Here is a 25241-nt window from a genome sequence, read left to right on the forward strand (position 1 = left end):
TAATAGAATTGACCTTAAGAATCTTTAATTTAAGTGATTTTGACAAGAAATTGGTCTTGTGAGTTAAAAAATAACATTATTTGCTACAATTATATTTGAGAATTAAGATACAACAATGAAATTGCTACCATGGAGGAACTTATGGAAGCATCAAAATCAACAAATGGAATTTGATTTAAATATCAAGTCGTCAAAAATAATACATTACTATTGCTAGGATAATCATAAAAAGACCATCCATATTGCTACTTGATGAGGCAACAAGTGCCATTGATATAGAGTCTAAAAAAAGAGTCTAACAAGCCCTTGAAAGAATTGCTATAGACTGAATGACAATCATTGTTGCTTATAGACTATCAACCATATGGGATGTTGATTTGATTTTTGTATTGCATCATGGTGATGTTGTTGAAATAAGCAATCACAAAGATTTGTTGGACAAAGATGAAAAAGGCATGTATTACTTTATAATTAATTTTTAAGACATTTTTAAGATAATCTATCAGTGAATTCTAATGATTTTAAGATAATCTATCACTCAATTCTTATGTATTGAAATCAATATAATTGGAGTGCTGAAAAATCAATAAATAGAACCTCTTAGTAACTAGTAAAATTGATATTTATATTTTATTGGATTTTACAAGATGAGACAAAACTCTTTTTCAAAAAAAAAATCAAGAAGTTCCTAGAAAATCAAGACATGACATTATCAAGTATTATTTTTTTTGAAAAAAAATTCTCACATCAAAAGCAAACATGAAAGAATACAAAGTCACATGCACTAATGTAAAGCTTAATATTCCTTCCAAAGCTTGCTCTAAAATATTGGCTCTAGCATTCTTACAGGTGTTAGTATTCAATAAACCTAAATGGAACCAACTTTTTTAAGGATTTTTGAAGATATTAGATTGGATTTTATAAACCTATTTTATACCTATACCATTGCTTTATTAACAATTGAATATAATACAAAACTGAGTAAGATGCACCTTTCAAACAATATCAAGAAATTTTAAGGATGTTATATAATATAGTAGTATTTTTTCTTCAAACACATATATTTCAATATTACAAGCTTCGATCCATGGATGAAAATTTGACTAAATATGTACGAGTACAAATATTGAGGTTTATTGTGTAATTTGAGGTTGGTTGGTATGATAAAGAAGATAACTCTAATGGCTCACTGTGCTCTTGTTTAACATCACATGCAAATATGGTAAATACTCTTTTATTTTTTTTTGTTTATTTTTTTTTTTCCATATAAACTACAATCAATATTTTAAAGAATTCTACTCTAGAACTTCAAAATTCATAGTAAATTTTAATTTTCATTATCAACTTAGTTTGACTTGATCATATGTCATTCAATTTATAACAAAGTTCATTTTTGATACACTTTTATCTTTAATATGAAGGTTAGGAGATGAATAAGCTACAAATTGTATTCTCAATATATTTCTATTATGAACTTCATATTATTATTGGTGTGTAAGTAAGTTTGTTTATTGTGGTATTGTATTATGTGTGTTCTTGCTTAAGAATACACCGAGCACCTAATTGTGGAAGATAAGTAGAAATACAAGAATAATTCTACCAAGTCTAATAGAATCTTAAATAATCTTAAGTAGACCTAAATAATCTTGATTAAACTTTGACTAATCCAAAATAAATTTACAAATTTTTTAAAAGAAAAAATTTTTTTTAAAAAAAAAATCTTCAAAAAATATAAAATAACTTTTAAAGAAATAAAAATAATTTATAAAAAATACTAAAAATAGAATTTATTAAAAAAATAATAAATAATCTTAAATTCTTTTATTAAAAATAGAAATATTAATATAATCCTAATTAAAATCCTAATTAAATCTTAATCAAATCTTATGTCAAACTCTAATACAATCTTAATGAAATCCTAAATCCTAAATAAATCCTAAATAAGTTCTAAACTAAATGCTAAGAAAACCCTAATATTAATCAAATCCTAAATCAAATCCTAAATCAAATATTAATCAAACCTTATATCTTAAACAAATTCTTAACAAACTCTATAGCAAATAGAATCTTAACAACTATTAATTAAATAGTCAATATCAACTCAAAATTTACAGACTTTTTAATGCCTTAGTTAGGAACAAGCAAAAAAAAGATAAAATCAATTGTACTTACTAATTGATAGAAATATAAGATAATCCATTTTGGTGTTAGGCAGCCTTCTACTCTAAACTGGATGCTAAACTTCTAGTGCCAATATTTCCTTCTTGAACTCTTCAATTGCTTTCAAATTTCACCTAAAATTTTAAAAATCGAGTCTAGTATCCATACAAAAAAAATTCATTTCAATCCAATTGATAAATTGCTAAAGATCTTAGAAATACTCACTAACCCTCAAATTCTAATTTCTAAGATGTCAACCTATAAAAACGTTCAGACACTTTGATTTAACCATTCAATTGACCTCAAAATTTTGTACACATATTTAAAACTAACACATCAATATATTGCCTAAAATTCACTTATACATACACTATAAAATTCAAAAAACCCTCAAACTTATTAACATATTTTTATTTCTCAAATTCTAATTCAACCAAGAATATTACTAATTTTAAAAATTCCTCAAAAATTCAATATTGATTCAAATAACATAAAAGAAATGATAAAATTTTCTTCTTAATTTTTCTCTCAAATTCTATTCTTTGATCTATCAAAAGAATCTTGAAGTCACTGTATAGATGTGGTTTTATGCCTTGGATTTGATTTTGATCGAAGTTAACAATTAGTCCATTTCGAGTATCAATTTTTGATAATTTGACATAAATTTTGCTTTAACCTGTTATTAATTCTTTCTTAAACATGTTTATGTCAATTTCTTACCTCATTTACTTTGATTTGGCTTATTTATGCCTCTACAAAGTAAATAGAGGTTCTTTCTATAAAAAAGCAACATTAAGACTAAATCTTTTACTACCTTTCTATCTTTTATCTTTATTTTTCTACTATATCGTTTTGCTAAGTTCTTCTATAATAATATCTATATTTTTATTTTTTACTATATAGTCATGTTACCATATAATAGCAAACTAGCTGTCTTTACTTGTAAAATCACCAAATATGGTTTTTAAGATTTTACTATTGTGTTTCATCACCTCATGGTGCTTTGGATTGTTTATTGTATTTTTGCAGCATTTCTCTATATCTTTCTACTACATAAAGAAATTACTTCTATATGATTTGGTTTACTTATTGCTTGAGCATGGCTACATGGTTGCATTGACTTAACTTTATGTAATGTAAAATGTTTGTTTTATATTTTTTTATATTTCTTAAGTTAAATAAAAGTAAAGTTTTTTTTTCTTAAAATTTAACTATTTTTATTATTATTAAAATTTAAACCTTTAAAATATATTTTTAAAAAATTAATTTCACTTATGGGTACAGATGTCTTTGATGAAATTTGCTAAAAAAATAGCAATTGCACAAGCTAAATCAAGTTAGATAGAAAATAAAAGAGTTATGGAATATTGAATAATTATAGTATTTTTATTACAAAAAAAGTGCAAACTTTGTTTAAGAGCAAATTGAAAGATCTAAGATGCAAAATATTCTTAATTAAATTTACTTCTTGTCTTATACTTTTTATTTTCTATCAATAAAGCAATGAAATTATACTATTAGTTGGCTGAATTATGTACCTATATTTAAATACTTTACTATGTATAAGTATATTGAATCCTTTGTATATTGTACAATTCAATCAATAATGATTATAATACAATTATCAAATTTCAACATGATATTAGAGAAGACTTAAATCTTCATTATTTCTTTCTTATTCTTTATTACTTTATATTATCTATCTTATTTAAAAATATATTTGTTCTAATTTATCAAATTTTTATTTTATTTTTTATGATAGAATCTTTTATATTAAAAAGAAACATTTTAAAGCACTCAAAATTATAGAATGTCACTATCTACACCATTTAGTTGTATGAGCTTAAGATTCTTCTTCAAACCAAGTGATTTTGGAATATTATCTATTCCTCCAATGCTTCAAATGGTGAGTCCTCTTCAATCACCTTTCACCACTCAAAGTAGACAAAAAAAGACATAATCACATAAGGCTCTATACCAAGCTCCACTCTTGTAGAATAACAACACTAGGTAATTATGATTATTATCTCAATGATAAAATATTCTATTCTCCATCATATTATGCATATATCAAATCCTAAAAAAATTTGAACTAAGTTGAAAGACTTATATCAATCCAATTCAATGAATTGCAGACTTTTTTTTAAATCTCAATCATACAACATTAGAATATTAAGCAAAGACAACATTGAATATCTCATGACTATGAACAACCTCACTAGATAACTTGCAAATATTGAAATCTTAATACGAGACAAAAAAATTGATTGATAAAATTTTAACAAGTTTACTATCAAGCTTGGACATCTTTTGTTAAATGATATCTAAAAAAGAACATATTCCAATCTTTAGTAAACTTGAGAATTTTATTTTAAAAGAAGTTGTTGTCAAAATTAAAAACCGTAAAAGAAATGAAGTTGAAGAAGTTCCATCAATCCAACACAATGCATTTTATACATCTAGGTCTAACATTTGCAATAATCAATATTATATAAAAAGATGCTCTAATTTACTATATGAATGCTCTTTTAATTTCAATAAAAAAAAATTAATAATTATAATTTATATTATAACATCTTTTACAATATGATAGAGGCTCACAAGGCAAATTTTAAAAAGGCACTTGCAATAAATATAGAAGCCTATTTTATTAGACAAATAACTACAAATTCAAGAAAATTTGCATCAAAGTTTGTAAGTTGGAAGTTGGAAATAGATCAAGCTCTTTTTAATGGCACACAAACCACTTTGCCAATGCTTCAAAGAAATTGTGCTTATTGAAGTATTTGAAGTATGTGCAGCAAAACCTTTACAAGAATTTCCTAACTCAATTTTAGACTCTAGTACAAGCACTCACGTAACAAGCAATCTAGACTTATTGATTATTGTTAAATCTACTCTTCTATCTATTGTGACTATTGTTGGTGGAAAAATTGTATCTATTATTATATACCTTGGAAATAATAAACATTTGAAGTAAATTCTTTATATACCCAAGCATGATTAAGAATTTATTAAGAATTTATTATTAGTTGGCAAACTAACAAATCTATGCTACTATGCAATCTTTGGTCCAAAAGTTTACTAGATATTTAGCACATCCTATTTATGTAAACTAATACTTATAAGTACAAAACAATCAAGAAACAAACTATATGCCTTAAGCACCATCAAACCAACAAAAAAACTCTTAAGACATTTCTATTAACTCCATCAACCACTCCAAATTGGAAATCACAAGACTAAAGTATAAAAGAATTGCTCATCTCAACTTTCAATCACTCTATAACTTATTACATAGAGAAATGGTCATTGGAATTCTTATATTATCTCTTGTGAAATTGTCTTGTAAAGCTTGTTTTCTTGAAAAACATCATTGCCATTCAATCTCTCAATCTCGTTTGACTCCCACACAGCAAGCAAGAAACGACAAAAATTTTACTTCTCGTCCTACACTTTTCAGCCTCTGTCGACAAAGCAACCAATAGCGTCATTACGTACCCATACTTCATACTACGTATAAGTATGCTGAATCCTTTGTGTACCGCACCTCTCGATCAATAAAGATTTTTCTCTTCGAACATGATGCAATCATCAGATTGCAACAGTTCCGTCGTTCTCAGATTGCAGGAGTTACATTAGGAGCAGCCAACTTTGTTAACTTCGCTTCTATGGCTCTGATGTTCTGGTATGGAGGCTTATTAACCATGAGAAGACTAGCTGCGTTTGCAGATTGTTTTCGGGTTTTCTTGGTCTTTGTCAACACAAGTCGTGGCATTGGCGAGGCAGGTGCTTTGACACCAGATTTTGCGGAGGCATCTATTGCGATAGACTCCGTCTTTCAGATTCTAGATCGGAAAACCAAAATCGATACCGATGATAAGGTAGCAGAGGTGGTAACACTGTGAAAGGTGATATTGAGCTGAGAGATATTCACTTTGCATATCTAACTCGACCAAACGTGATGCTTTTCAAAGGTTTTTGTTTCCAAATCCATGCTGGCCAAAGAGTGGCTGTGGTAGGTCAAAGTGGGAGCGGAAAATCAACCATTGTGGGACTGATAGAGCGCTTTTATGACCCATCGAAGGGCACTGTTTACATCGATGGAAAAGACTTGAAAAAAGTAAATTTGCAATCCATTAGAAGTCATATAAGCTTGGTCAATCAGGAGCCAACCCTGTTCGCAATGTCAATCCGAGATAATATTGTGTATGTTAAGGATGGAGTAACAGACGCTGAGATTATAGAAGCTGCAATGACTGCAAACGCCCACAAGTTCAACTTGAAATCTTAGACTACAACTATCTCAATCGTACACTTCCATTTCTACACGATGGGCAATCGGGTGATGAATCATGACAGTTTTGTCTGTAGCTTAGTTTGCAGAACGTCTCCAACAAACTTGATACTGCTTTAGTAGGATATACGACAATTATCTCAAAAACCTGGCAGAGAGGTCTTCAGTTTCTTGGTCGATAGAGTTTGATTCTCTTAGCAATGAAATCCTGAAAGGAAATAACACTTACCTTTATAAGTTCCTTTGACATCTTCAGTTCACTTCCAGATGGTTATTCGACCTTTCCTGGCGAGAGTGTCCTCCAGCTATCAGGTGGACAAAAGCAACGAATTGCAATTGCACGAGCTATAATAAAAAAAAATCCATAAAATACTATTGTTGGATGAAGCAACCAGTGCTCTTGATGCAGAGTCGGAGCGAATTGTGCAAGCTGTACTGGATTCGGTGACATTGGGTCGAAGTACCATTGCTGTTGCCCATCGGTAAGCACAGCGCCAGAAAATGTTAGTTTGTGTTTACTGACTATAGCATAATAATACTTACGGTAACAAACAATAACAGGTCTGCTTTCAAATGCGTTTTGTTGCTTGCGATGAAAGATAGAAGTCTTGAGTAGTATCAGTTCAAGAGCTAATTTGCTAAAACATTTAGTGCTCACCCTCCTAATGGTCTATTTTAATGTAGTGAAATCAACAGGTACAGCTTTGTTTGCGAAATCGTCACTTTTCTTTCTGTCCAACTCGGAACTTCTTTGCAGAGTTGTCAGTTTTTCTGACTTCAATAGTCACCATTTTCCATACCATGCGTGCAGACTAACTATCCGTCAAGCACACTTATTTGCAGTTTTACTAGACGGTGTCATCCTTGAGCAGGGTAATCACAACGACTTGATTGCAAGAGATCCGGCTGGAGCCTATTACGTCCTTGTTTACTCTCAAGCTGGGCCACATTAGCGGCCTAGAATCATTATACAACTCTTCGGACGAGGGAGTCGAGAGTAATGTATTTATAGACTCGTCGAGAGAAAGCACTTATCTCGAATGATTTTGATAGATAAGCGTGTCGGTATTATGAGAAGTGAGTCGGTAGTTTTATTTTATAACCCTACAGAATGAACTTCAGTCAATCTAAATGGAGTAGTACTGATCTGAACCAGTTAAGGGAGTATTACAGGCTGAAAATTCTCTGCTCCTGTAATCGGAGTTTCTGGATGCAAAGTTGCTTGATTGAGAAACTGCGTTTGTCATGGTTGTCTCTACAAGTTGAGCTCTACTTTCTAGCATGCTGCCGCAAAACCATGGCAGCACAGCTTGCTTTTTCAGACTCTACGACTCAGGAAAACGAACATGCCAGTTCTGGAATAACTTGCAATGCTTCATGAGCGTAGAAAATGCTTACTCCTTAGCCTTCTACAGGTCTCAGCAACCAGATTCTGGTTGCAGCTTGTTTTGCAGAGTTTGTTGTTGTTGTTGTTGTTGTTTTTTTGTTTTGTTTTTTTGTTTTTGTTTTTGTTTTTTTTTTTTTTTTTTTTGCTTTGTTTTTTCATTTATTTTCTTAATTTTGAATTGATCAATTTTATTAAAAAAATTATATTCGCATGTGTATATGGAATCTGAGTCATTTCCCATGTGGTTTTCAAGTAAGAAAACATTTGAAATGGAGAGGTTTGGAACAAGATTCACAAGGCCAGTCTTCCATCACATTGAGAATAATGAAAGTAAATTCAGAGTCTTTTATTATCAAACGTTTCACCATTTTGATAGGGTTATGTATGTTTTAGTGATCAAATTTCAATGTCGTTTTAAGTATTTTTATTAGTAACTATGCAACTCATGAATTAGATTAGTCGCACCAAAATGCTTGCTGATAAGTTAATTTCCATAACTCAATGGTTCCAATGGAAGTGGCAGATATTAAACTCATTTACTTCTAGTTGCTATTTTCAATCACAAGGTACACTCGAAGTATCCAGCCATCACAAACTCTCACGAGAGCTTACAAATTTTCATTCAAAATGTTCCCCAGGATTCTTATTCTTTCACAGATTAAAATATTTGCAAGTAGGAAGGCTTCAAAACTTCATGAGAACTGGAAAGGGTGACTCAGGTCTCACATGATGAATGAGGTCATCCTTCCCTTTTCTCAACATAGATTTTCAAATCATCCTTTTCCTCTCTGTACTTGATTCCTGGATTTTTTATTTCTTTTTAATTCTTTTTATTTCTTTTTTTTCTTTTTAGGTGTTGGTGATTCAAGTTGGCACCACCCACCCAATAATCAGATTTTCTTTTTTTCTTTTTTTCTTTTTCTTTTCCTGAATTTTAATACAGTTAGAAGCTTTCAGTTTTTAGTATTCTATAATTTCTTGAACTGTTGGTTTTGAAATTTTAGCATGAAAATTTATTTTTATTTTTACTTTTCTCATACATACTATCTATATAGTACAGAGATATAGATTTTTTCTTATGCAAATATTTTTTGCACTAATTTAGTGATTTCTTTCAATGGATAAGAAATCATACAAGATTCATCCAGTTATTTATACAAACCGCATTACACATCACTGATTTATGTTTCTAAAATCAACTAAAAAAGAATAATATATTCTATCATAATCAAATTAATGAATTTCAATTTTACATGATTGTTTTTTTGTAGTTTTAAAGTGTAAATAAAATGTTAGATTTTATGGCTCATCCACAATTTATTGTTTGTACAAATGGTTCATGTTTTCTATTTTTAAATTTCCATTATTTTTAAAGGATTTCTATATATATATATATATATATATATATATACATATACATATAAAATACACTAAATTCTACTAATTCTATGTTACTAGATTATTTTATTGAGTGGTTTATTGTAACTTGAATGTTTTAGTAAGAATTGAAATTTTTTTCCTCCAATTATATTTCTAAATTTCCTATGTAGTATATTAGCAAATTCTTTGTATAAAATTATACATACTATTATTTGCATAAACTATGAACCTTTAAAAAAAATTGGATATTTTTCAAACATTTAAGTAAAATTATCTTAAATAATGATCTCAAAAATTTCTTGGTTATTAATTTAATCAAAGATAAACATAAATTTAAATGACTTTTAAAAATAATTGCAAATTTTTAAAGACTTCTAGTATCAATAAAATATTTCATAGTCTATTACTGTCATTTAAAAACTTTTATGATCTTACAACAGTTTTACAGTCTTAAAAAACTTCTATGAAAAAATTCAGTACATTTTAAAATTCTCTGTACTTTAGAAACACATTATACATTTTTAAAATGTTTTTAGAAATAGTTTTATAAGATTTTGGTCCTACACTAAAAATTTGCAATAATTCAATTTACATCTTTCTTTTACAAATACCAGTATATCTTATTTTGACATTGTTTTAATTGTTAATAATAATGATTTAGTTTCTTAATCATTAAGTATGAATATTAAATTGATTTGCCTAATCTTAAATTGATCCACAAACAATAATTGACAAATTGTTGTTAATTATTTTCATCATTTGGTATTTTTAGAAAATTCTTGCCATACCTCTCTTGACAATTCTTCATCACAATATACCTCCAATGCTTCCGTGACTTCTTGCTAATGTAAAACATTCTTCTTATTGGATGTTTCTACTTTCACAATTGACCTTTCACATTCAATTTTCTTGCTCTTCTTTTGAGCTGCTCTATTATAGTCCTTTCCTCAAATTTCATTCTCTATCCCTCTTGCTCCCTTACAAATTCAATACATCACATGTACAAAATCAAAGAATTGATGGTAAAGAAGTGCAATGTACTATATCACAAAGCATAGTAAAGATATGTAAGTCAATTTAAGTTTTAAGTGGATTAGTTTAATTTTCTCTCTCTCTCTCTCTCTCTATATATATATATATGTATATATACATATTCCAAAATGTTAATACCTAAGTAATGTATAAATTAAGAGAATGTTAGCGCAAATATTGTCAAATATATATGATTAGATAGATGGATAATAACCTAGATACTACATATATTTTGCTACCAAAGAGTAGATCTATTACTTTATTTTACTTCAAAAGTCAAATTAGTTACATATAACAAAAAACATCTACATGACTTAATTCTTTTTTATTTTTGAAAAAAATTCAAATATAATTAATTAATTGATTAATAAAACATTAAAATTAAAAACCACATATTAACTCTAAATTATAATTGATAACTCTACAAATGAGGTAATTAGTTTCATAAGAGTCATATTTATTTGAAGTATGGTTTGAACTAACTTTAAACTACCTAACAACAATAGCATGTTGGTACCAAGAAGTTAGTGGCTAAAATCCTAGTTGCAAAACTTCCAACTTTGCCAGGGGAGATTCCAAACAAAAATAACATGTTTCAAAATATATATATATATATATATATATACACACACATACACCGCCAATGTAAGGCATGGGTGGGGGTTCTCCGAAGCGGTGTAGCTGGGCTACTTTGGGAGTGCCGTGGTCTACCACGGCTTTGGTGGCCCGAGGGATTTGTGGGCCGAGCATCGCTCACGCATGCGAGCCATCACAAATCCCATGCGCCTCGTTGAAAAGCAGCAAACCACGTAGAACAGCAGCAGCAACACACAAATGAATAAACAAACATGCAGATGCTGATGATGAAGAAGAAGAAGAAGGAGCAGAACAACAGGATGAACAATCAGAAAACGGAAGTGGGGGAGGTCCGTGAATCCTCGGCAGATGCCAACAACGAGACCCATGAAAAGCAGGTGAATCGGGATATGGGAGTTCAATAAAACCGTCGCGCCAGGCCTTGCCTTGGTCAAGTTTTCGTGAAGTTGCGACTTGAGTGAGAGTGGGTCACAATGTCGATGGAACCAGTGCGGGATGTGGACCTGGGATACCAATACATGGGCATGTCGGTGTGCACGGTGGTGGCTCCGGAGAGGGGAAGGGAGGCGAGGAACAATTCTGTGCAGTCCCGGCGGAGGCGTAGAACCGTGGCGAGGAGAATCGCGTTGGGAGTGTTCCGATTGCCGTCTTGTTGCACTGCGCCCTCCACTCTTGAAGATCCAGATCCGTTGTCGGACAACATCGGAAGGAATCCGAGATATGCCCCCACTGGGGAGATTAGCCCTCACATTCCCTACGTGCCCAAATACATCCACTCGAGAGAGATTTCTCGCCTCCCTGTGAAAAGCAAGCTGCAGCGCAAGGTGAGGTGCTGCATTGTGAAGTTTTCGGCGGCTCGAATTGATGTGAAGGATTCGGTGCAATATGGACTTCTTTTGGGGTCATCCGGTTGTGTGTTTTGGTTGGCAGGTGATTATTTATTCGCCGAGCTCTGGGACGTCTATGCAGCAGCTGCAGTCGACATCCAAGGCAGCCCAATGGAGGATTGACTACGAAACTGAAACCAAGTTCGTGTTTAGAATCGCCCATCCCTGCTGTGACTCTTTACGTTGCGTGAATTTGAGGGCTTCTCCATCTGAAGGAACCAGTGCATGTGAAAATTGAGCTGTTGAGGGGTCTGAGGTCTTCATTCTTATGGTTGTTTTGGCGCTTTCCTGGCAGTGCAGGTGGGAAAGCTCCTTGAAAGGATGGACATCGACAGGGGATTCTTACTTGGATGTCGACGAATCGGGTTTGCAATTTGACAGCAAAGAGGCGGCCATTACTTTTGCTGAACAATATGGCTGGTCCTATAAGGTAGTGCAAATCAATTCGTTTTGTTGTCAAAAGGGCCATGAGTCAATTTGTACTTGTTTGATTTGACTTGATTGTTGTGTGATTCGTACTCTGAAAACTTGTGCATGCGAACATCTTTATTAAGATATACGAGTTTCAGGTCAAGGAAGCGAAGCACAAGAGAAACTCATCCTTGGGTAATTTCGACTGGGTGGAACCGTGATTGCTGGAAGTGCTTGAAAACTTGAATCACTTACGCAGAAGTTCGAACATCTACATAAGTGTAATTTAGTTTGTGCGTCTGGAGAGCCAATTCTTAAATTTCCTGGGGAACGTTGAGTGCTGTTTCTCACCAATTGGAGTCATAAATCTAGAGGATCTCAAAACAAAAACAAAAAAAAACAAAAAACAAAAAAGCCGCACACGTAGGGTGCTCATTGTCATTGACCTTACCAGACTGACTAGAGCCCCCACTGAAGGGCAAACCCAGTCAGATGTATTAAATGAGTATTCAGCGTGTTCCACATCATTGTACTAAAGGATAGCTGTTGGATGACGATAATGGAAAGTCATTCCTTGTGAAATCCTTCAATCTAAACATATTGGTTGTTCAACCCCTAATTTGTGATTCACGAACATGTTCGTACAAGCGCTCTATTAAACTGTGCAGGAGATTTGAATCTGCCCCATTCAGGTATGTCTGTTGTCGGATAAATGGAAATCATTTATGTTCGATACTGAAACTTCGGAGAATTTTACTTATTGTAAGTGAAGCTAGAAGCAATCGATAAGCTGAACGTGTAGTTTCGCGAAGTAATGAAGCGGCTGGCATGCCATTAAACCAAATATAGGTGTAGCATCCCCAATCTGAACATAAACAACGCCATGAACGGGGCATCCCACATGATTGGCCCTCGCACTCCTTGTGGGATGTAGAGAAAATAACATCAAGTAACCCACACCAAAAGCCCTGGATTACAGAAACAACGTGCAGATTTTTTCGTACCATTTCCAGTTTTATAGAAAAATATGTAGACAAGGACAAAGCTGAATAGATTGTCTTCAATTGACGTGTACAATGGCCTCACTAGTGGTGGAACAACTATACGCCTCTGAAAGACAATGCAATTGGATATACTACTGACGTCATTGTAATGGAATCTGATATCCTGGATTGCCTTAAAATGGAAATCAAATTCAACAGGTTTTATTATAATATATCAGCAGTGATCAATTCTTGCGACTAATTGCCAATATCACTTCTCACTCACCATGTCTTCAACATCGAGTTCAACCGCCAATACTGGGGAATCAACATGCATAGCATCATCACTGCAATAACACAACAAAAGTATCTGTCAGCCAACTAATACCAATTGAAGATTTATCTTAAACAACAATATTCAAGTTGGTCTGAGCATTCAAATGACCTTAATATCCTTGAACAAAAACCTCAGATGAACGTAAGAACAGCCGCAAAGCAAAGAAACAAATGCTTTTGCCAATATACAACATCTACACCTTGCCTTAGTTAACAAATCTGTGAGAAACAAAGTTTAGCGCTGCCATACCTGTTCACCACAAAACCATGATCAACTGCAGAGCGAATACCATAAATGGCCCTCCCGATTATGTTACTTAAAGGTAAAGGACCAAAGCTCCGACTGTCCCTGCTTTCCTATAAGCAAAAAAATGCAATCAAAATATTTCCTCTGCACTGCTTTGCAGAATAAACACGTACTCAGTATTTTTAGTTGAACCCTTACCACAATTGTGGAGACATGCACCTGGGATAATAATGAACATGAATTTCAATGCATGATGCTCCTCAAGTTAGCATTCAACCATTATCTATATTTTGTCTCAAGACAAAACTACAAACGCTTATTTGTTGATTTATACTACACTGCATGCCCCCAAAATAATCATGATTCTTAAGAACATTACGTTTAATATAAGACGTAATCTACCGACGAAAGGGCAGCTGTAGTATGTCTATGAAGCTCTTACCTCCTCAGTGCAGAAGATGAGGAGAGAAATAAAGCTCATGAAAATCCATGATGATTTTGGTAAAGGGCAAATATATCCATACCGGTACCTTGGGACTCAAGCTCTCGTTGTCACAAAGCACCCAACATGTCCCAGGAGCAAGCTTGAAAGATTCATCTTCAGCATGCGTCGAAAGCATCTCTTCTCCTTCTAGTGCTGCAACTCTTCTAACTAAGTTCGTGTCGGGATTTCGCGGATCTTTTAGCATCACCACATCACCCACAAAAACTGATCTGTAGAGAGTTACATAATGAAGTCCTGAATTGTCAAGATTTTTGAGAGGAATAAACTTTTTTGAATATATATATATATTGAAAAACCCTACAAAACGATCCCGGTCTCTAAACCTGTTCAATTGAATTTTACAAACATATGTGATACCGAGCGGATTTAACTAAGATAAAAGACGAAACAAGGTAATAGAATGACAAGAGATTATGAGCACGTCTAAAAACTACCTTGGACTCGGCCGTGGAAGAGAGCGAATAAGCAAAGTCTCTCCCTGACTCGCAAATGTAGGAGCCATTTCCGTGCCTTTTACAAGATGCTTGAAAGTCAGACGCCCATTAAGCAGGTTCTTAAAGACATGGTCATAAATCTCTCTCTCCTTAATGTCTCCCACCTCATAGCTCTACAATCATCAAAGAATAAGAACATCAGCACAGTTGCTTCGCAGCTTTATTTCACATCAACACGAGCAAAGTACAACTTAAAGTCACAATCGTAAAAACTAATGGAAGAATAATTTCAGAAAACCTATGCTAGAATAGAGGAATGAGTTTTTCCCACCTGTGTAATACAAATATAATAGCACAAGCAAGCGTGCAGGGTTCGATCACACAAGCAGCTAGTTTTCAATATATGAATGAACAAGGACCCAAGTGCGCAAGCTTACCCTCAGACTTTGTGCAAACGAAGCCCTAATTCTGGTCACGAAGTAGCGCGCCCATGTCACGGGAGAGGCCATGGTTTCCTTCAGTGGTTCTTCCGGAAACCAGCCAACCGCATTTCAAAAGAATCCGACAACCACCCACGCTCCTTAATTGCAGAATCAGTTCATTCCCATCGCTGAAACCAGGAATTTAAAATTACGCTAGAAACGGAAGTGTGAATGCCAATCACACTGCTCCAATCTTCTCTTTCTGCAAAGAGGTTTTAGGACTTAGAACCAAAACAATTATGTAAAACCTACAATATAGTCAAATTATGTTAAAAAAGAACTTCTTCAACTCACCGCCTTACCTTATTCTTCTAGTACCACGGCGGGCATTGCAGAACAAAGAAAAACAAAGAAAAAACTCACGAAAGATAATAACCACATTCCACTCGTCTAAAACCCGGAGATTCTCACTACCCACCCTCCCAATATCCCTCAAAATTGATCACAGTCAGATCGAAGCCATAATATTCTGAAAAGACAATCCAATCGTCCATGAGGCTGAATACTACCAAAAGCACGTAACAATAAAGCAACCTCCCCAGAAACACACCTAAACACGAGAAAACTTGAAGCAGAAAAGAAGACAGACCAATCTCCTCCACCAAAATGTGTGAAAATTAAGAGGAACGAGAAAATTGACGAAGGAAGAGATTGCAATCTGCAGAGAGCTTCCAAATTCAGCTAATGGAAGCAACCGCGACAGACAGAAACGGAGCCCCTTCGTGACAAGTGGTATCGCGGACACCACACCAGTAAGGTGAAGGGTACTACCGGCGTAGCTGGTTCCCTAGGTTGGATCCCTGTGCTCCAGAATCGTAGGCGATTTGCATCCTGACCGTACAATCTTCGATTGACCCGAAGAAAACTAACACCAGAGTACCCTTACATTTGCAATAATGAAAGTAATAAGAATAAGAATAGCAACAATTGAACTCGCTAAACCGTGAGGTTACTTTTATACGGTACATTCAAAATCCAAGCGTCATGCATTCAGAAGATTCTCTGATAGTGCAGGCACTTTTTCTGCAGAAATGGAGGTTTCAAGTTGAGCCACTACCAGCAGGGTTTGTTGTTCATATGAGGCAAAAATGCCAGCTTAGTCAATCGATTGATCTCACATTCTTACAACATCAACTCTTGAGTTGCCCACGACTAAACAGAAGCGTTCATCACAGAACCACGTTTCAATGGCTTGGGCGGATATCACATAACATTCCCATATATCAATTTACAGACAAAAAGCGTGGTGACTGGGAGAGTTCTGCTTCATTACATCTCGCCAATGACTTAATACAGCTTCCAGCTTTCATGCTTGCAAGCAACAACTCAAATTTTACTTCATGGAGCCTCACTGAGCCATGAATTAGTTACAGAGGTTATCAGTTTCCAGAAAAAACGATGCATAGCACGATGGCCATGGCTTAAATGTGTCCGACTGTGGGAAAAACGCTGAGCTAGACATGTATTTATCAGCGGAAACTAGTTCCTTTTGAATTGGCCACCTATGAACACAATCAACGTCGTCATAAGTGCTGAGTAGATGGGCGCCGGGGCTTGCTTCACAACGGGACCCACAATTGGAAGTTGCTCCGCTCTGGGCCTGCTCAACGTAACTATGGTGGGGATAACGAAGGAAAACAGAAGAATGTTGGTGCTGACTCGACCAGACACAGTCTTTGTGAAGGTTTCCAAGAAGGTATTGAACTCGTTGCGGTCCAGCGTCCCATCCTCGTTCTTGTCGCTAAGCTGTTGCATACAAGCCATGAAAATGAGAAACTACAAAATCCAGCAACGCTCACATGTTTCATACATGGAAACTGAAATAACCTAACCTTTTAAGTGACAAGCTCGGATTTGTATTGCTTAGTACATTGAAGCCAAAGCATAAGGTGATAGGAAAGGTACTGACCTTCAATAGCTCATTTACTTCTTCCTTGGTAGGTGGGTCATGATAAGGTCCTGGCAGAGTCTTGTTGATATCGCTGTTGCAAAACCAAACAAGTCAGCAACAGCATAGGAGAACTGATTACAAGGATAAATTCCTGCATATGAGACAATTTTATTGTAATGGAGAAATTGTAAAGACGGTTTAGTTCTTACTTGTAGACGAGAAGGACGGCACAGTACAAGTCTTGAACTCCAAGCATTTGCTGCTCACTAGTGCTTGCAAATCGATCCCAAACTTTATCTACGATCTTCTTCACTTGAGGGTTAGCTTTAGCCTTAGCTGCGCGTTCATTCATCAAACGTATCAGTGGGATGCTCTTCTCCGAGAACAACGTTTTTACACTACTGAACGAAGACTCTCACACAATTAACTATCAAATGCACAACCCAGAGATTGTCTTCGATACAGAATCTGCCCCCCTTTCCTTGTTTATTTCCATCCTCTCAGTGGTGGGTTAGATTGAAAAATCCTCACAATCGTTGATTTTGTATTAGATGTTCACAAAAGTAAAGTCTTATGGCGTTGGAATCGTCGAGTGACCCCATACTCACTATACCCTTTTCGTCACGATCACCATCCCCACCCCCCGAAAATATAGAGCAACAGTCTGTGTTCCTCTTCTTCGGAATTTCTGTTTCACTGTGTTTCGAAATCGATCAAACACTTTCGATTCCTCTGAGTTTGTCAGAAAGTCAGAAAACATCTATAATCTCGGAAAACCACCCTCGACAAACACGTGCACGCGCGCTGAGGGCCGAACTGCAGCTAAGTTGATTCGTGAAAACCAAACGAAGCGCAAGCCACCAGTATCCCCAGGGCAATTCCTGAGAGATGACCCCTGCACTACACATTCACCAGAATCCCAACCCCCTATCCAACGCACATCACAGTCAGTGCCGAGACCACAAATCCAGAAGCCTCTTGACTAGAGAATTCCCACAAGAACGTTCCACTCGAAAGGGGCTTCCCCTGTATCGGCCACGCCATACATCACGCGCACTTCGAGCATGGCCACAATTTTAAAGGGGCGGATCAACCGAGGAAATCACGGCGAAGAGAGGAAAGAACTCGAGAGCACTCACACTTGAAGTTGCCCATTGTGCAGCAGCTAATGCCTCCGACTACAAAACACGTTCTCCTCTAGCCGCGATCAATCTTCCTGTTTCATGCGAAGCCGCAAATGAATCAGATGAGCAGAGACCCCATTCAGAGCGCCCCAGTTGCTACTAGCCTCGATAGAGCTCCCTGATCCACAACCTATTAACTGTGGATGACGAAAATATCTAAAGCTGGGTGCCCGGGCCCCGGTGATTTGCTGGTAGCCCACAGAAAATCCACTTGGAACCCCAACGTAGTCATCTCAGATAGACGATCCGAGCTAGCTTCCGGTGTTGTGAGCTTATAAATCCATGAGATTCATCTCATTGGCATTCCCGTTTTTATGTCCCTTCAACTGCCGAAGTCACTGCCATAGTTTTCACGAGGAAACGTTAGTTTAGTAGTGTGAAACAGGAGTCAGAATGTGTGAAGCGTCGACCTTCCAGACGAAGATAGTCACAAATGCACAAATTATCATGCGCGACGGTGATTTCGTATTATGTTTCATGGTGTATGAACCTGGATGAAAGCCGAAGTGATTTTATATCTAATCGACATCTACTAAATATACCAAAAGTGTAAACAAATAGTGTATATTTCTATTGTGGGGAGTATTTTCCTTCAAACTTCAAGTTGCCACTATTCAACCACTTCAATAATTGTGTCGTACAAATAACGCATGTCATCCGTTGAGGTCAGAGCGATGAAGGTGGATGGAAAAAATATGCCTCATATTGCATAGGCGCATTGAGCGACACTTATAGATAAGCTAAAGATATTGGGTATCAAATTTGGAACCATACACTCGCAGTTTCACAAAAGAACACGACAAGGGCAGGCAAGGCTGCTGTAACAGTAATCATATATATCATACAATCATGTGTTTCAGCACATTACATTTACAATATCGAAGTGTAATAATTTTTTATACAATTCCTTGAAAGAAACAATCCAATCCTGAACCATCATGAACATGCTCACTTCAATGGTCGAAGATTGAAATGAATAAATACACAATGATCCGCATCTACTTGAACACAAGGATGGTAATGTTCTCGATCCACATCAGCTTAAGCGTGGAATAGTAACCGTAGCATTACCACAACAGGTAATCGATGATTCACCTTGACTAATCCAAACACCCTACCTTTACAAAACCAAATAAATTCCACAGCCAGAATCCATCCGTAAATCTTGAAGTGATTTTGAAGTACTCTGTACAAGGCCAATCAACCTTTGCTCCTCTTCCCCAAGGTGCGTAAAGCACGACCTATTAAAGATTCGCATCAACATTAATGTACAAGAAGCAACACAAGAGCAACTGAAGGGATTCATTACAGAAACAGCGTTCACTGCCCCTCCAACTTGTGCAGAAATCGAACAGAGGACAACTCAAGGATCGGAAAGGCTTTGCCGCTTCAGGAGGGATCAGTCGTCAGGAATGATCGGATACGCTGCAACAATTCCGCCTTCACGTTATCGGGCACCATGGCTGCAACAGTCCGCCCCACATAAGCCAACGACTCCTCTGTTATAGTATCTATCTTACAAAAATACTATCCCCTCTACTATGTTCACTTACAACACCAGGCTTGGTAAGTTCTGAAGACATGCCCAACTTCTGAGACATCGACTGACCTCAACTAAAATACCAGAGATCGTGCAATACTGTGAGATGAACGCACCTCGGCCTTTCGGAGTAATGGAGCGGACAAGCTCGTCCAAGGTGATATTAGCACGACCTTTCTTCCTGGTAAAAGCCCTGCCAGCCATTCCATCCAAACGCACACAACGCTTAAAATAAAAATAAAAATAAAAAAACTCCTGAAATCCATGTCCAGCACGGAGTGACACAATACACAACAACCTGATCAGATACCATTCAAAATAAGCAACAACTTTCACCGCATGCAACTGCTTTTACAATTCAGGAACTCCCACGATGCAAATTATGCGGTGCATAATGTAATTGCTTTCATTCAAAAACATGAGAGTTCTACAAGATACATTGTGTGCAGCAGGTCACGTCACGTTAACCAGACCTGCATTGAGCCTTTAGATCATCTCTCCAACCACATTCGATGAGTCGTTCCCGTAACAACTCCTTCAATCTCTCTTTCTCACCGCTTTCTATCAACTGCATTCGCTAAACCAAACATATATAAGAGGACTACCACGCAACCTGTTACTTGAGTACTCCGCACTGACAAACGACTACAACAAGGACCGACTTAAAATAAATAAACAAAAATTAATAATTATAATTTGAATAAACATCAGACGAGCTCCCAAAGCGTCAGTAGCAAACTGCACTTGCACAATCTCCCGCAATCCCAAAACGATGGACACAATTCTGAACGCAAAAGCCGGGGGAAGTCAACCTTGATGTTTATAATTTCCTGAAGAGTAGGCTCTGGTTCCCTGTCTTCGTCTGCATCGGGCGTAGGCGGTCTATGAACGGACGCCCTCCTGAACCACAACAAAAAATCAACATCGCCAGAATCAAAACCATTCCCAGTCAGTCCCACATATCCACCCCCCGACCTCTCTCACATTGCTTCTCAAATCTTCATCCTCAACATGCTCCACCACCTTTTCACCACAACGCTCCATCCAACACACGAAACAAATGCCGCCCCGCGTAAAACCCGACAGAAGCATTTCCACAGGCAAGAAATCCCTCACCGCCGTGAAAAAGCACAAAATCGACCACAAACCCTAGGGCTACACCACTAAGGGTCACTCACATGGCTGGAGGGGATGTACACACACAACCAACGGCCCAAGCGACGCAGCCACTAGGACAATAAATGCCGAAACACCAGCAATACGGTGTGTGTGTGAGTGCCGCCGCAGTGATGCAGCTGGCGCCACTACCACATCATCCAACACACTCGATCACAGGCTCTCAGCAACAATTAACCACGATAACGACGGCAGCAACAACATCAACAATCAACACTCTTGGCGAGGAGGAGGATATGCACAAGCCAGCACTTGCACGCCGATCGAAGTGGCGCATGATGTGGAGGGAAGCGTTGTTATTGTAGACACGACGAGGGTGGTGGAGGTGGAGTTCACGACATCGCGATCATCGTCATCGGCTTGGATGCAGGTGCAGTGCCATTGCGGGGTTGGCGATGGTGGTTTTAGTTTTAGTACTGTTATTATTAGTAGTAGAAGCAGGAGTAGTAGTAGTATTACAGTAATTGTTATTATTCCCACACATCGAAGCAGTGATTTATTTATCCCTTGGCGATGCCGATGGCCGAGCTTCAAACCCTAATTTTCTCGGCATCGTCATCCCCGTCGTTGCTGCTTCGCTCGTCGTCTCTTGCAATGGCATCTCCCTTTCACCTCTCTTTGTTCCCCTGTTTCTTCGATTCCGTTTTATTTTTTAATATTATTATTATTATTATTATTTATTATTACTATTCTGTATGTGTTTTTCTTTGTGAAATGGGTATTTAATACAGTTTTGTAAATGTGGGAGTAGTATTTGGGGACGTGTTTTTAAGGTGTAGCAACATGTAACTTGTTTGGATTAAATCTAAGTGATTTTTTTTCTTAATGTGTGGGATTTTTTTCTTTTTCTTCTCATTTGGAATCAATTTTTAATGATGTAGATGTTTTTAGAGATTGTAAAAAAGAATGAAAATCCATGAATAGTTTTATACTTGTGAATTATTTATTTGAACTATATGGACTCTAAAGTTGTACACCCCCATTTCTCTAAATTGTAATACTTTGTAATGATTTTCACATGTATTGAAATTCAAAAATTGATTATAAAAATCTTGTTTAATACATTTAATTCAATTCTAAGCAAGTTAACATCTTATAATATTAAAAAAAACAAAAAATATATATATGGTTCAATATTTGTAGTCTTATTTTATTTTGTATGTATATGTTCAATATGTTTGTAATATCATATCTTTTAAAAAAAATAAGCTCATAAAATAACAATATTGAGTTAACTTAAGAATTGAAGTATCTATTATAAAAATAAAATAAATCTTTTAACTATTAGTATATTGATTTTTTAAAACTTTTATTATTCTCATATATATATATATATATATATATATATATATAGTCATAATTTATCAAAATATTTATAAATTAATATGTTTAAACATCAATTTTTTAAAAATATTGGCTAATTTATTTCAAAATCATTTTATTATTACTCACTATTAGTATAGAATCACTTATATTTTATTGATATTATTCTTTTAAGGTTCAAAAAGACATTAGTCTAATATTAAAAAATATATTAGTTATTATGCTATTTTATATTATAATTTTTTAAAATTATTATTTAATAAGTCATTACATATAAAAATAATCTAATATAAGAAAGCATCATCACTATAGAAGAAATACAAAGAAGACACAAGTAAGTAAGAATCAAAATTGTTGTTTATAAGACAAGTGTGGAATGAGATGCATCTTTCTTCCAATACACTTTACTTATAAGATGAATTTATATCAATTGTACTTGAACTTCATCTACAATTATCTTCATCCATCCAACTTAATCTTAGATTCCTTTTAACCTAACTTCCACATCAAATCCTAGCTGCTACATTAGTAAGTTACCTTCATTCTTTTATTATCCTTTGACCATTAGCAACTTATTTAAGATAATTGTATCTTATTCTTATTTTAACACATCCACTATGCTATTGGTCAAAGGCTTTTAAACCTAGTGCCTTGGTCAACTTCTGATGCCTATCTTTTATTAGTGTTTTTATTAACAAATCAGTAAGTATGTTGCATAATACCTCATATCAATCACTTCCATTTCAATCTTCTCTCTTATGAAATAATGTTGAATGTCAACAAGTTTGATTCTCGAATGATGCTTTGGATTCTTTGAAAAATAAGACATCATTGGTTATCACACTTTATTAGAATTACTTCCAATTGCACAAATCCAATGTCTTCTAAAATTTATCTTAGCCACATTGCCTCTATTGCATCATGACTTACTACCATGTATTCTGCCTCCATTGTGGACTTTGTAATTGTTAGTTGTCTCTTGCAATTCTATGAGATTGTTCCTACTCCAACAAAAAATATATATCTTCTTATTGTCCTTGTATTATTTATATCTCTAACCAAATCTGCATCACAATAATCATGCAATGTAATATTATCTCTTTTAAGACACAATTTGAAATTCAAATTGCCTTTTCAGTACCTCATAATTCTCTTAATAGTTGCTCAATAGATTGGTCCAACCTTTGATATGTGTTGATTCATAACAGTCATTGCATATATAAAATCCATCTTTTTGCCAACCATTGCATATATAAATGAGCTTATTGCTACCTTATGTAGAAAATCTTTAATTTTTTCTTCAACTTCAACAAACTTCTCATTGGTGAGCTTCATTAATTTCAAATTGGCCTTCAAAGGTATTCCAATAGACTTGCACTCCTCCATGTTGAATTGTTTCAAGACCTCTTTGATGTACTTACTTTGGCTTATTGTAATGATCTTATTACTACAATTTCATACAAATTCCACATCTAAATAATAGTAGAGCTCTTCCAAATCACTCATCTCATACCTTCTCTTTAATTTTGCCTTCAATCAATCCATCTTCTTCATGGTATTATTCAATTTGATTAAATCACTAACATACAGGATGAAAATCAATATGAACTCATTTGATTGCTTCACATATAAAGAATGATCAATTTCATTCTTTTCAAATCCCTCATTTACAAAGAATATATTAATACTTTGGTACCATGCCTTTAGTGATTGTTTTAGTCCATATAAAGATTTTTTCTACTTGCAAATAAGGTATTGTTTGTCTTTTTTAACAAATCCTTGAAATTGATATATATATATATATATATATATATATCTTCTTCTAATTTTTTATTCAAGAAAGCTATCTTTACATCCATTTAATGCATCTCAAAGTCCATTATTGCCTCAATTACTATAATAGTTTTAATGATAGTGAATTTGGCCATAAGAGCAAATATTTTATTGAAATCAATACCAACAACTTTTGAGTAGCATTTGACAACTAATCTTACCTTATATGTCATAACTTTGCCCATTGCTTCTCTTTTGATTTTAAACACCCACATACAATCAATTAAAGATCGATTTAATGGAAGTTGAGTCAATTTCTATTTTCTATTGTTTATGAATGATTTGGATTCTTTTTCCATAGCCTTCTATTTTATAACATCCATGGACTTCATTGTATCACACAAATTCAATGAATCAACAACAAATATAATATTAGAATATTCTTTACTCACTTGATGAAAGATGTGGTTCTTCCACCATTTATCATGTGGTCTTCTTTTTTTCAAAGGATATCTCCTTTCATTTCAAAAAAATTTATCTTCTTGCATTCCATGCTCTCTTCTAAGCTTATTTTCATTTAAAGTTTGTCTTTTCTCACTCAAAGATTGATATTCTTCATCATCATTATTATCAATATAATCTTCAACATCTTCATTATTGGTCCTAAAAATTGTAGAGGTTTTTTTTTCATCTTCTTTGCTTCTCTACCTTCATTTACATCTCTACCATCTTCATTGTCATCATCTCCTTCTTCTTTCTTTGTTGAATTTGAAGATGTGTCCACAAACATACCATTACTCTCACTTAGACACATCTCAAAGTACTCACAAGAATTCTTATGCTCCAAAAATTCTACATCACGACTTTTGATGATTTTCTTTATATTCAAACATATTAGTACATACATCTTAGTACCTTCACAATATCTAATAAACAAATATTTTGCATTTTTTGCATTAAGTTTGGAGCTCATAAAATCTAGTACTTTTGCATAAGCAATGCATCTAAAAGTCTTTATGTGTAAAACACAAGGTTTCTTCCCACTCCATATTTTTTTTAGAATCATTGATGTAAGTACATTTCTACGGCATTTATTCCTTGTATATACCACATTCACTATGACTTCTATCCAAAATTCATGTTTAAAGTGTAAAACATGTGGCATATTCTTTTCTATCTCCATCATAGTTTGATTTGTTCTTTTAGCAACTCCATT

At 34.7% G+C, this 25241-nt stretch overlaps 5 protein-coding genes across 13 annotated transcripts; 2 read left to right on the top strand and 3 right to left on the bottom strand.

The window, feature by feature from the left end:
• Window positions 1-5867: 5867 nt before the first annotated feature.
• On the top strand, window positions 5868-7410 carry LOC112289474 (putative multidrug resistance protein). The gene is given in 5 exon segments (XM_073537634.1): window positions 5868-6039; window positions 6042-6435; window positions 6696-6822; window positions 6824-6939; window positions 7269-7410. Coding segments are annotated over 5 exon segments (951 nt in total).
• Window positions 7411-11203: 3793 nt separating this feature from the next.
• LOC112289451 (uncharacterized) lies at window positions 11204-12749 on the top strand. The gene is made up of 4 exons (XM_024534677.3): window positions 11204-11677; window positions 11784-11881; window positions 12041-12170; window positions 12310-12749. The coding sequence occupies exons 1-4, from the start codon at window positions 11327-11329 to the stop codon at window positions 12370-12372; spliced, it is 642 nt and encodes a 213-aa protein (XP_024390445.1). The 5' UTR covers window positions 11204-11326; the 3' UTR covers window positions 12373-12749.
• Window positions 12750-13181: 432 nt separating this feature from the next.
• On the bottom strand, window positions 13182-16053 carry LOC112289452 (mitochondrial ATP-independent inner membrane protease subunit 2). 8 transcript variants are annotated; one of them, XM_090254846.1, is made up of 6 exons: window positions 15910-16053; window positions 15094-15340; window positions 14657-14829; window positions 14248-14431; window positions 13721-13827; window positions 13182-13481 (listed from the first exon to the last, which is right to left on the bottom strand). In XM_090254846.1, exons 2-6 carry the CDS (start codon window positions 15163-15165, stop codon window positions 13406-13408), a joined length of 612 nt encoding a protein of 203 aa, XP_090110972.1. In that variant the 5' UTR covers window positions 15166-15340; window positions 15910-16053; the 3' UTR covers window positions 13182-13405. The 8 variants fall into 8 exon arrangements, with proteins under 8 accessions (XP_090110972.1, XP_090110969.1, XP_090110971.1 ...); XM_090254843.1 differs by having other exon boundaries at window positions 14242-14431; window positions 15910-16034; XM_090254845.1 differs by lacking the exon at window positions 15910-16053 and adding an exon at window positions 15728-15856.
• A 332-nt stretch (window positions 16054-16385) lies between these two features.
• LOC112289453 (uncharacterized) lies at window positions 16386-18301 on the bottom strand. The gene is made up of 4 exons (XM_024534685.3): window positions 18169-18301; window positions 17239-17365; window positions 17048-17120; window positions 16386-16884 (listed from the first exon to the last, which is right to left on the bottom strand). Exons 1-4 carry the CDS (start codon window positions 18182-18184, stop codon window positions 16618-16620), a joined length of 483 nt encoding a protein of 160 aa, XP_024390453.1. The 5' UTR covers window positions 18185-18301; the 3' UTR covers window positions 16386-16617.
• Window positions 18302-19091: 790 nt separating this feature from the next.
• LOC112289454 (transcription and mRNA export factor ENY2) lies at window positions 19092-21509 on the bottom strand. 2 transcript variants are annotated; one of them, XM_024534686.3, is made up of 5 exons: window positions 21172-21509; window positions 20566-20653; window positions 20227-20321; window positions 19870-19946; window positions 19092-19676 (listed from the first exon to the last, which is right to left on the bottom strand). In XM_024534686.3, the coding sequence occupies exons 1-5, from the start codon at window positions 21204-21206 to the stop codon at window positions 19603-19605; spliced, it is 369 nt and encodes a 122-aa protein (XP_024390454.1). In that variant the 5' UTR covers window positions 21207-21509; the 3' UTR covers window positions 19092-19602. The 2 variants fall into 2 exon arrangements, with proteins under 2 accessions (XP_024390454.1, XP_024390456.1); XM_024534688.3 differs by having other exon boundaries at window positions 20932-21190.
• Between the last annotated feature and the right edge of the window lie 3732 nt (window positions 21510-25241).

Source organism: Physcomitrium patens, chromosome 12 (genome assembly GCF_059467195.1).
Source record: "Physcomitrium patens ecotype Gransden chromosome 12, ASM5946719v1, whole genome shotgun sequence".
Classification (NCBI taxonomy): domain Eukaryota; kingdom Viridiplantae; phylum Streptophyta; class Bryopsida; order Funariales; family Funariaceae; genus Physcomitrium; species Physcomitrium patens.